The sequence below is a fragment of the Aythya fuligula genome, chromosome 25, assembly GCF_009819795.1.
Source record: "Aythya fuligula isolate bAytFul2 chromosome 25, bAytFul2.pri, whole genome shotgun sequence".
Classification (NCBI taxonomy): Eukaryota; Metazoa; Chordata; class Aves; order Anseriformes; family Anatidae; genus Aythya; species Aythya fuligula.
In genome coordinates this window covers 3,886,858-3,899,056 of record NC_045583.1, presented here as the reverse complement: position 1 = coordinate 3,899,056, position 12,199 = coordinate 3,886,858, and the positions used below count along the sequence as shown (strand labels likewise).

The following is a 12,199-nucleotide window of genomic DNA, read 5'->3' as shown; positions in this document are numbered from 1 at the left end:
TCCCCACAAGAAGCATTTCTGAAGGGGCTCAGCACTACAGGACGTCTACTCCTTGGCTGGGGAAAGCCAAAGGCTGCCCATGCTAAAAGGTGGTTTAGTTTTTTTCCTTCTTGAGATTGTTTTAATTTCTTTTATTTTAAGCTTATTGCACAAAACCTTTGAAAATTAAGTATAATCCCTGTGCAAATCAAAGAAAACCTAATCACAGAATGCAAATGCCTAAAAATGCCTGTTCAGCAATGCACACAGGACGTGATGTAATGTCTTTGGTACCAACCTGCCAATTTATTTCACAGAAAACCACCACCACCAGAGACCCTACTGTTATTAAGAACTGGATGCAAAATTATGTTCAGAGTGTTTTAATAACAAAGCATTCCAAGGCAAGTTAACACAGATCACAGGGTATGACTTCGGTTCCTGTCTGGCATGGCACTCTCCCCCGTGCACACTCGTGGCAGTTCAAACAAAGCAAAAAATAAAAATAAAAAATAAAAAAAAATCTCCCCCTCTTTCAAGGCATGTTGCAGAGAGTCCCCAGAAGTTCATGCTGCCGACCATGCCTCTCCACGTAGAGCACCAATCTCCCCCAAACTGTTTTTATAATGTCCTCAATAACTTAACCCAATAGTCATCTGCTGCCAGTATATCACTGAAACTAAATAGAAAAAAAAAAAAAATACTTTACAGAAAAGATGTATGCACAATAAACGCTTATACTTTAAGCAACCAGCCATACCAACATAATTTATATAAAAAAACATTTGTCTTGTCCAACTAACGTCTAGTAGAAAGATGGCTGCTCAGAGAAAAGGAAGCTGACTGGCAGCCGGTCGCCGATACACGGAATTTGTTACCTGTCACCGAACTGCCGTCACGCGTCGTCGCGGACGCGGGACTCGAGATTTTATTTATTTTATTTTTTTTTCTTTAAACAAAATACATATGGCTGACGTAAAAATATCAGTTTTTGATCTAAAGAAAACTATATATATATTTTTTTTTGCATAATATTTATATATAATTATTTTCCCCCTCCTAAACATGGAAACTAGAACAACAAAAATAGATCAGCTAATGAACAACCAGACCCTTGCGGCAACCCACCAGTCACAGATTTCTGGGAGCGACTTTAAGAGCCTCCAAAGTTGGCTTTTTGTTGTTTTTCATTGGTTTAAGGTTGTTGTTTTTTTTTTTTTTTTAAGCAGGTTTGAGGTAATAAAAAAAATATCAAAAGGAAAAAAAACAAAACAGTGCCCCCCCCAAGTATTTAATAAATATTTATGTAAGCTTGTAAGAACATCATATTTTAATATTTTTTTCTTCTTTTTTTTTTTTTTTTTTTTTTCAATTATTTAAAATAGAAAAAAAAAAGTGATCTTTTGAGCTATGTCCCCAAACCCCACGGCCACCCCTCTCTTACACCACTGGTGCACCCCCAGGCAAGCAGCACCCCCCTGTCCTGCCCCTGCCCAAGGCATTTTTTTTGGCTCGCGTGCAGGAGGAAGGGGAGGCCAGCGATGGGTTTTTGTCTGCGCGGGCAGGGGCCTCGAGGTGCCTCGAGACTTGAATTTGCAATTGAGAGGGGGGCAGTGGTGGCAATTTCTCCTTGCTGTTGGCAGTGTACGGAGCCCAGCCTTCACCCTCCCCTTGCCAGCACCGGGGAGGGACGGGTGGGTCGGTGCTGGGCTGGGCAACGAAACAAAGACACTTGGTTTTTGCTGTTGTCGTTTAAGGAACACTTATTTCTTGGCAAAGTACTGGGCCCTCGCGTGGCAGGCGGTGCTGCAGGCAGTGCTCGGAGAAGGCACGGGAGATTCTGCTGTGCGTTCTTAAAGGAAAGGAAAAAAGAAGAAACCAGCCAGCCCCCCCCCCTCTCGTGGGCACCTCTGCTTATGGGGACAGAGGCCGGGCAAAGACGACATCGTACAGCCAGTTATGATCGGGTTCTCTCTGCTTCCAACCAACCCAAACCCAACAGGACGAGGGACAGAAGGCTGCAGAGCTGTTTCCAGCCCTAACCACCCAAAGCCACTAACCAGGGGTGAACCCATGGGGGAAAAAAAAAACTAAGCCTGAGCAAAGCCAACTCCTGCCTCCTGCTCTGCCCCTTTCTTGGCTTTGCAAGAGGGTCGGGGCAGAGCCAACGTGCCCAGCACCCCGGGACCTCTGCTCAGACCCCGAGGCTCTCTCCCTGGGGAGAAACAGTTACAGGAGACCGAGGTGAGGCAGGATGCGGGGTGAAGAGATGATCTTCAAAAAAAATAATAATAATAAAATAAAAATAAAGCAGCAAATGAGGCGTGCAGCACCCCTGGGAGCCCTGCGGCCAGCCAGCCAGCCTGCCAGCTCCGCAAGGGAGCCCCTTCCCTGGCAATCACGGGTTCTCCCATGGGCCGTGGAGACCCCCTCCCTTCCAGGGGCCACGCAGACAGCCTGATTTGTCCCTTCCACCAGCCAAAAGCTGGCCCAGCTGTAGCAGCAATAACCCGCTGCTCATCCTCCTACTGCTTGGGAAGGGATGCGCGGAGCTGGTGGGCGCCGCTGGAGCATCCTCGGGGGCTCCTCGGCACTTCGCTGCAGCTTGGCACTCCGAGGCTGGAGGATTATTTAGCCCAGCTGAACACACAAGCCAGAACAGGAAGAAAAAAAAAATAATAAACACAAAAAAACCCTCTGCTCCTGACAGCAGGGGCTGCTAAAGCTTTCCAGGGCTCTTGCCAAAAGTTTCACAGCCGCTCGCGAGCAGAAGAGATGCGTTTCGTAGGATTCCCCAGGAAAGAGCCCTGCTGCTCACCACCACCGTTCTTCTTCACCCCCTTTACACTGCCAGCTCACCTGCACCTAACTTGGTAGAAAAAAATAAAAATAAAACCAGAATCTTTCCTGGCCAGCAAGGTTCCAGCCGAGTCCCTTTCACTCCTTGTCTACCCGTCACTGCTTTGGAAACAGAGAGAAACGTGTGCGCACGCAGAGGAGGAGCTGTAAAGGCTAGGTACCATTTTTTTCAAGGTGGAAGACTGGTGTACATCCCTGCATCTATCAACCTGCGAGTAAACACCTTCCTCCTGGCTGTTTGTTTGCTTTTTTATTATTTTTTTTTTTCTTTTCAACTTGTCGCACTACAGTGCTAACTCCCCCGCTTCCCGCTGTGAAGTTCCTTGGGGGCAAATCCCACAAGCAAAGAACAAACCCCAACATTAGAAGAAAACCTTAAAAACCACAAGTGGAAAAAAAAAAAATAAAAAGTCAGAAGTGCAGCCCACAGCCCTCGGGCAGGGAGCGTGCATGTAAGACTACAACAATTTGAACTTTTCTTTGAACATGCATTTTCTCAAAGTGAAAACCCCCCTCACGGACGCATGGAGCCCAACTCCTGGAGAGGAAAATGACCTGGCTGTTTCACTTGGGCGAGTACCACTGAAAAATCAGGGATGAAGATGCACAAAATTTTGGCGTAGCCCCTCTCCCGACACCCAGCATCGTGGTACTCCGGTTCCCACAGCTAAATAATCGTTAAAAAAAAAATAAGAAAAAAAAAATAAACACAAAACCCCCCAAAATGATATACGTATGAGCAGTTTGACACGAAGTGACCGCAGTGTGTGATCAGTTACTGGTGCCAACATCACACAGGGCGCGGGGCGAAGGTGGAGGAGGAGGAGGAGGAGGAGGGGGTCGAAGTTCTAAGGTCAAACCGATGTCTCCAAGCTGTGTAAGGGGCTTTCGGGCTCCGGGAAGGTGACCTCGGTTTGATCGCTGTCCACTGCATTGTTATTTCTGTTGAGGGCTGTCGATCCACCCAGGCTATCCCCACCTCGCTTTTTGAGTCCGTCGGTCTCGGGGTCGTCTTCGGCGCTGTCAAGGAATGGTGTTCGAGGCTCGTCTTCCTCCAGGATGAACTCCGGGTGAGTCATGAAGTTATGGATGGAGCTTCTGGACTCGGGTTTCTCGAGGCCTTCGTACAAGGAGCTACGGAACGCATTCACCACTTTGATCTGCCGGGAGGCGAGGGCGCAGAGCGTGGGGGGGAGGACAAAAAAAAAAGAGGGGTTAGTAGCGGCTACGAGAGGCCCGAGCTCCCAGGAGAAACTAAAAAAAATAAAAGACGATGAAACAAAAAAGGACGACAACAACAACAACGTCACCACCACTGAACACACAGCTAAGTCAAAATGAGAGATCTATGGTGAACTAGGAGGGCCAACATGGATCAGACTCAGGCACTAGGTGTGTGATGGGGAATCAACCGACTATGGGGCGACTTCAGAAGCTGCAAGAAAAGACATAAAAAAAATAAAAATAAAATAAATAAAAAAAAAAACAACAGATCACTTCGAATGAATGGAAGCCAAAATGCATTAGTTGTCATTACGTGTGCGCACGCGTATCTGTGTGTATCAACGAGGACAAAAAAAAAAAAAGTGGAACTACGACTCAAAAAAAAGAGGTGGGTTAGACAAAGAGTGGGTTCGCTTCAAGGCAAAAACTCTACCGTGGGAGCAACGCGTGTGCTTGCTTCGCTTTTTTAGTCCTACAGAAAGGAACGGGCTTTAAAAAGGCGTCACCGGCTTTTCAAGCCCACGTGCAGCAGCAGGTCCAGGTGGGTGCCACGAGCAGCAGAACGGGCCCCAGCCAAGCATGCAGGAAGGAAGCCAAATGCCCACGAGCTTCCCCGCACTGCTGCCACCCGCATCCCGGGCTGGAGCTCTGTGTCCTGCCCTGCAACGTGCCCGAGGACCCGGCGGTTCCCAAAGGCAGCTGTTTCGGTGGATGCTCTGCACAGAAAACAACCCCAAACCTTGCCAGGACCTCTCGCTGCTCCCGTGAGCAGCCAGGGGGGCTGTCAGCACTGCCAAAAGCCAGGCTTGGGGCACGGCAAGCGGGAGATCCAGAGCCCAGGTTGGGCAGCCAGGCTGCGGCCGTGCCGCCTGCGTAGCACCAGGAGGGAGAGATCTGGAAGTCAGCCGGGACGGAGGCCACCATGGGATCCGCTGCTCCTCCAGAAACCCAGCCTTGGAAAAAAAAAAAACCTCTTCCAGCCCTCCCTCTGCAGCTGGGTCACAGCTGTTGGGTCGGATGGGTGCCGAGGGGGCAGAAGGCAGCGATGCTTGGGGCTGATGTCGCCCCCGGGCAGCGGCGTGCAGGGGCTGGGGTGCGTGGGGCGAGCAGCGCGGGCACAGAAGTGCTCCAGCCCCCCACGGGTGATTTGGGGCTGCCGTCACTGGAAGATGTCAAAATGCATCACCGAACGAGAGCGTTGCCATCTGCGGGCTTTCCAAGCGGAGCTGACAAACCGAGCTGAAGGCTTCCAAGCCTGGAAGGACCTGGTGAAGTCGCAGGGCTTTGCCTTTTGCTGCAAAGCCGGGAGCTGCCCAGCACGGAGCGCTCTCCAAAGCATCTCTTGGGTCACTCCGCTGCATCTTCCGCTGATCTTCCCTGCTGCCTCTCCCCAGAGGGCCCCATCAGCTCACACCAGCACCCTCCTGGCTCGTGGCACCCTCCCAGCCACCAGGGAACTGCCTTGAAGTCGGTAACACCTCCCCGGAGCAGCAGCAGCCCTGCTCTGTCCGTCTCCTGCCCCACGGAAGGAGCCCTGGTAGCCACAGGCCACCTCCACCTGCTCTCCATACACGTCCCCTGCCTGCTCTCACGGTGGCACTGTTGGCTCTGAAGCTCGGGCACAAAGAGGAGAGCCACAGGTCGCATTGATGGGATGCTCTCCGCAGCCTCCCCACCACTCAGCCGGCAGCCGAGGGAGCAGAGAGCGCAGGGCTGCCAGGAAAATGATTCAAGCATCCTCTTATAAGCTGTTGAGGCTGAAAATACTCCTGTGTGCTGCCACTTCTTCGGGAACGGGCTGCAGAGCTGGTGAACAGAGGCACCCCTTGTCCCGGGGAGCTGAGCCGGGTTAAGCAGTCGGCCTCGGTCGGATGTTAGGAGGGAAATCGCCACGCGGCACAGCCAGCGAGGGCCTCCTGGGGTCTTTGGTCTCAGCACAAACAGCACCCCCAGAAGCAAAGCAGAGAAGTTACTCCGAGATGAGTCCTGTGCCTGAAACCCTGGGGATTTTACCTGCAGGATGCTCCAGGGCTCCCCTCCCATGGGGGTGCCCTTCCGAGCCCGCTCTGGGTCGGAGCGGCGGTGCCACCCCATGCTGGGGTGTCCCAGGGGTGCAGCACACCTTCTGGGAACAAAGCAGCCAGCTCCAGCACCCACACAAGCTGGGGGAGACACCCCCGAGGAGATGAGGGTAGCTCTGTGATGCTGGAGCACCAGCTGGCTGCGGGAAGGGAATGTTGGCGTGGCTGGGAACAGGAATTCGCAGCTGCTTCCTGCACTAGGATCTCCCGCAGCAAGATCCTGGATAAATCCAGGATTTAGGGTGAGTGCACAGGACAAAAACCACTGAGCACTGCCTCGTGGTGATGGCAGTGACCTGTCACTTTGCCTGCATCCCAAGAGCAGCAACAACTGCCCAAAGCACCGACTGCTCAGAGGCAGCGTGCAGAACCACCTGAACCACACGCAGCCACAGCCTGAGCAGGCTAAGGGGAGCCCTGGTGCCCCACGACGAGGTGGCGAGCCCAGTACAAGCTCCAGCAGAGCAAGGAGCAGCCTCTCAGACACCCTCCAACACCTCTTCAAGCGCTGGCGAGCCCGGACCCTGCCTACCACATCACTGCCTGCTGCTCCACAACAGCGTCTGCTCCACCTCTCCCCAGATATTTTGATTTAAGCAGCTCCCTCAAACCGATGCACAATCGATTCAGGTGTCCCCTCATCAAAGGAGCTTGGCGTAACCTCTGAGCTTGGAATAAATCCTCGTTTTACACCAACACTGCGAAGAGCTGGGCAAAAGCCACTGCCCAAAAGGGAGGTGGGAATTAGGTCCTCTGCACGATGCCAGCATCGGCTCCGCCACCGACCCAGGGCTTGCTGGGCCCAGCTGCCTCAAACCAGCTCCAAAAGTCCCGAGGAGGCACGGGTTTAGCTCTGCTGACCACCTCCTGGAGCCAGTCCTGAGATTTCCCTCTCCTCCGACGCCCCCCAGCCCCGCACACAGGGCTGCCAAGGTCCAGCCCTGGGGAGCTCAGCCGGGAGGCAGCGGGACGCCGACAATCTGCGGGGAGGGAAGAGGAGCGCAGAGGGAGGGCAGGAAAGCAGCAGAGGGCGTAGAGAAAAGTCCAGATAGAGAACAGGGGGAAGGCTCAGCAGCCTGGGTTAGCCTTTGGTAAGGTCGGTTGTTGCCTGGAAGGACACGTGCCATCCGAGTTATCCACCCACCCCCCTGCTGCAGAACCAGGGGGGGAGCATCAATCCGCAGACTGCAAAGAAATCTGCATTTGGATTTTCTCCCCCCAACCCTCCCCTGCCCTGAGACCCCCCTCTAAGGGGTTTTCTGCCGATCAGAGTCCCGGCGGTGCAGGGCTGCAGTCAGGAACAGGAGGCAGCTGCAGTGCTGCAGGAGCACCGGGGGGGGTTAAACACCACCAAACTCAGGCATCGGTGGCGGCTGAACAGAGAGAAAACAAAAACCACCCAAAATTCCCTCTTCTCTCCCACGCTGCGTAACCAGCGGGGACTGGGAGCTATTCAAAAAAGTCGCCGAGGGTATTGCTTTAATAAGAGAACGAGGAAAATGACTGTGCAATAAAAAAAAAGCCAATTATCCGGGAAAGACACGCTACCTACTCCCAGCCTGGCACAGCCCTGCGGAGAGAACCCGGCTCCCGTGCTCGTGAGCCACCTCTGCTGCTCACAGGGAACAGGGAGAGGGCACCACATCGCAGGGCTGGGATCAGGGCTCGGGGCTTTGATCAGCTCGGGGCTGGGACCCCAAAGGGGTCCTGCTGGGCCCAGCCACGTTTTCTGTCTCCGTTTGCATGCGCAAAGTGGCGGGCGCAGAAAGGAGCGGCCAGCCGGGCCCCGCCGAGCTGCTGCGCGGGGCGGCGATGCTCCGGGGACACCGGGGGGACAAAGGGAGCCCCCCCCGTGGTGTCCCCGCAGAGCTGTGACCTCTTCAGTGTGCTCCTTGCCAGGGCAGCGTTGGATTTACGCGGAGCTGTGGCGCGTGCGCTCCGGCGCCGTCCTGCCCGGGGCTTGCTGCAGCCTCGAGGCAGGGCTCTGGGGGGGTCCCCAGGGTGCGCAGCGAGACCCCAGCCTCGGCACGGGGACCTCAGCCCTGTCCCAAACGGCATGCAGGTTAACCCACAGCACACGGGGGCTGCTTGCTTCCAAGCCAGCTCCGATCCGGGGGGCTCGGCCGCAGCTGAGCCGCGGTGACCGCACTGCCGAGCCCCCCCGATCGTGGCAGGAGCCCACAAACCTCTCCTGGCACTCGTGCAAAAAAAGGCAGGGAGCATGCAGGCAGCCCCTGGCGTAGCCCAGCCGGCCCTCAGGAGTGTGCTGACTGCTGTGGGAAGGGTCCGAGAGGTTGCTTTGCTCTCAAAAGGGATTTTAGGGTTTCGGTAAAGCAACTTCTCCGCCAGCCCCCCGGGGACACAGCGCTCCCTTCTCACAGCAAGGCTCTGAGCTGCTGAGAAAGGCTCTTTCAACAAGAACCCCCCCCAAATTTTGCGCCCCTCGGGAGGGCGGACCCATAGGTCAATCCTGCAAAGGAGGAGAAGAGGTGAAAGAGGAGGAAGCAACGAGGAATGGGGTGGGGACGGACCTGAAGGTACCATCGGCTCGTTCAAGGTGCAACGGCGTAAAAAAATCCAATTTGTTTTTTAAAGGCTCTCCCGCCCCATCCTTCACTTTAGAGATCAGCGCGTCAGTCAAGGGCCAGAGGGAGAGAGAACAGGCTGGGGGAGGCTGTGCAGGTGCTCGCTGTGGTTATTAGAAGTCATGCATTGTAATAGACTATCACTCACTGCCCGCAGGAGGAGATGCAGCAGCAGCAGCAACAGCAGAAGTGGTGGGAGTGGAATTGACGGAGGAAAGAGCTACATGGGTTGGGCTAGAAACATTTTTTACATCGTGGTGCTGGCTCACGATGGAAGGCTGTCTCCTGAGGGCTCCCTGCAAAGAGGAGGCGCCGGTCTGGAATGTGTAAACTACGTCCATCTGCAAAGAATCAGAGAGTGAGATAGCGTCGCCCCGGGCAGAGACAGGGAGAGGGGTCGGGGACAGAGGGGAGCGGGGTTCGGGCAGGCACACAGGGACAGGAAGGAAGAAGGAGGGATGGAGAGGGGGGAAGGAAGGAGGAGAGCCCCCCGCCCACGCTCCCGCAAACCCGCAGGGGTTCGGTGGGGGGCTGGGAGCAGAGGGGAGGCGGGCTCCGGCCCCGGCAGGTGCGAGAGGTGCGGGGTCGATCCCCCAAAAGTGCGGGGTTTGTCCCAGCACCGAGAGAGGTGCGGTGGGGTGGGGAGCACCCCGGGTTACCCCGACAGTCTGCAGGAGGAGCAGAGAGAGGCAGAGGGCAGGCAGAAGTGGGAGCTGGCAGCCGGCGGGCTGGAAACTGCACTGGGAGAGCGTTTGGGGTCCCCTCAGCCCTACGGGGCCGCGGCGGGCACCCAGGGTTGGGGCCGTGCCCGAAGGCATCGCAGCCTCCCAGCCAGGGCTGCAGAGGGCTCGGGGGGGAGCTGGCAGGGAAACAGCGAGGCAGCACCCCCAGGGGGGCTGCGGGCACCCTCCAGGGACCGAGCAGGGTCGCTGTCACCCCAAAAACTCTTCCCCCCGGGCTGTGCCCAGCCCCGCAGCTCCTTGCTGCTCCCCTGGGGAAGGGCCAGGGTAAATCACCCCGGAGATGCTTCGGGTCCTGCTTCGCTCCTTGCCCAGCCCGACCTCCATCCCCAGCGGGGTGCTCGGCCCCGGCACACCTCGAGGAACGGCCCCGCACTCCTCCTTCAGCCCCGCTGACCGGGGGGCACGAGCCCGTGCGACGCTCGGGTGTGACCTGCTGCTGCTCTGCCCAAATTCAGGGCACCGCGGCCACGAGAGAGATGCTGAAGCAGCACCAGGACTCGCCAACAGCCGCAACGTCCAGGAGCATTTTTTTTTCCCCCCACATATTCTAATAGCCACAGCTCGTGGGAGCCACCACGGCTGCAGGAGGGAGACCCCAGAGCCTGCGGGTCCGCGTTCGTACCTACCAGCACACCTGGATTGCCCCCCAAAGCCCACGGCTCCCCAGGGAGCCAGCTGGGGGGAGCAGGCAGCTCAGCCCCTCACCTCGAGATCCTCAAGGTGGAGTATCCCAGAGGAGAAGCCAACACGGCACAAGGCAGCTGCCCTGCTAGCTCTGGTCCCCGTGCCCGGGGCTTTTTGGCTGGCCCAAGTTGTTTTGGGGCTGAAGAAAGAGGAATGAAGGGCGATGCAGCCCTGCGTGCCCGCAGAGATGGGACTTAAACAGCTTTGTGCCAAGGGGCAGCTCTGCCCCACCCAGGCCTCGAGGGGAAAAAGGGAGCTCTCCCTGCCCCGAGCTGCCAACCATCCGGGTGGAAAAAACAAAAAACAAAACACCCTTTGGGGAAAAAAAAACACAACTGGTGTAAAAAAAAAAAAAAAAAAAAAAATCACACATCTTAACCAATCCTCCTCCTTGCGCCTCTGCGGCAGGGCTGAGAGCACCAGGCAAGGAGCCAGGGGAGCTGGCAGGGAGGGATGGCAAAAGCCCCCGCGGGCAGAGGGAGGTGATGCTTGCTCACAGCAAGGGGATCTGCTGGGAAGCTGGCAGCACCCAGCATGGCTGGGAGAACCGAGGGGAACCTGAGCCCCAAGATTTGAGGGAGCTCAGAGACTGCAGCTGGCTCTCGAGAGCCCTGGCAGCCTCCTGGCACGGGGTGCAAGCCTTCCCCAGGCAGCTCAGGCTCTGCCCGAGCCCGATGAGAGCTTGCATTGACCCTGGAGCAAGAGCCAGCCCTGCTGCAAGCCCCCCGAGCAGGGCAGGAAGGCGCTGGGTGCGCCACGATGCGGCCCCATGGGGCTGATCCCCAGCAGGCTCCAGCGCTGACCCGCTGCTGAGCGAGGTGCCTGCGGGCAGGGAGCTGCAGGACGCCCCCATCTGTGTAAGAACAGCCCCCCGTACCTCCCCCTACCCCAAGCCATCCCAGCAGGCCAGGCCGTCCCGGTTTGCCAAAAACCAGGGCAGACCCCAAAAAGGCACAGGTGGTGGGAGAAGTCTAGCCCAGGAGGCGATGGCATCCTCCGAGCAGCAGCCGTCGCCTCTTTCCAGAGGGAGCCCCTGGAGAGAAAGAAAGAGAAAGAGAGAAAGAGAGAGAAGAAAGCCCCCCGAGGAGCCCCCGCCCCGCAGTACCTGCGTCTGTATCCTGTTGAGACCCCTGAACCACAGGATCTGCCCCCGCCGCAGCTCCATCTCCGCGTGGTCGATCTCATCCACGTCCTCGGGCAGCTCCTCCTCCGGGATCTCCTCCTTGGTGATGCCGTGGCCGGCTTCCTTCAGGAACTTCAGGTGGCTGGTCGGGACGGTGCAGATCAGCTGGGGGGGGGAGAGCAGAGAGAGCAGGGCTCAGCCCGTGGGCCGGGGCAGCACGGAGCCCCCAGCCAGCAGCGTTCCCCCGGGGAGCAGCCCTGCAGCGAGCTGCCAGGACTCAGCGCGGAGATGCCAGCCCTGGAAGCACCCCCAGGGCATGCAGGGTGGGAACGAGGAGTATTATCAGCATCCTCCTCCTCCTCGGTGTGGTTTTAGGATGGAGCATCATCTCCTGCCCCAGCGCTGAATAAATAAATGCTGGGGGGAAGCAGGGCGGTGAGGCAGAGAGAAAGGCCGGCAGGCTGGGCTGGGATCCCGTCCAGGCACGGAGGAACGGGGTGGATTGATTTTTTTACAGAGGCTGGCTCTTACCTGGCCCCAGAGGAGCTCTCCCACTCCGATAAAAATACACCAGAACCACTGGCTCAGGGTGAGCCCAGAGCAGCTGAAGGGCTTCCCACCGAACTCCACAATGATGATCTGCGGCACAGGGGAGAACAAGTCACACGCTGGGAGCTCAGAGGGCTGCAACGCTCAGCCACGGGTAGAAAAGGTCCCCCAGAACCCCACAAATCCCCTTCCCGGGGATGAAAACTGGGGCAAGGACCTCGTATCTACGCTAGCAAAGACACCAGAGGTGTGCTGCCAGCCCTGGCACCTCCCGACACACTCTAGACCCTAGACGCCAGGTTGTGTCACCAAGAAGCTGCTGGAGAATAAGGGGAAAGAAGGGGAATAAGGGGGCTACGGGGAGGGACAGCA

General features: G+C 56.7%; 1 protein-coding gene across 6 annotated transcripts in view; it reads right to left on the bottom strand.

The window, feature by feature from the left end:
• Positions 1–1,348: 1,348 nt before the first annotated feature.
• Positions 1,349–12,199, bottom strand: part of ATP2B4 (ATPase plasma membrane Ca2+ transporting 4) — a 42,495-nt gene continuing 31,644 nt past the window's right edge. For 3 of the 6 annotated variants that reach the window (XM_032203085.1, XM_032203088.1, XM_032203086.1), the window contains 3 exons: positions 11,810–11,917; positions 11,261–11,443; positions 1,349–3,998 (listed from right to left, as the gene is read on the bottom strand). In XM_032203085.1, coding sequence (XP_032058976.1) covers positions 3,693–3,998; positions 11,261–11,443; positions 11,810–11,917 — 597 coding nt within the window. In that variant the 3' untranslated portion in view covers positions 1,349–3,692. Of the gene's footprint in view, positions 3,999–8,876; positions 9,070–11,260; positions 11,444–11,809; positions 11,918–12,199 lie in introns of all 6 variants that reach the window. The other 3 variants (XM_032203089.1, XM_032203090.1, XM_032203091.1) reach the window with 2 other exon arrangements.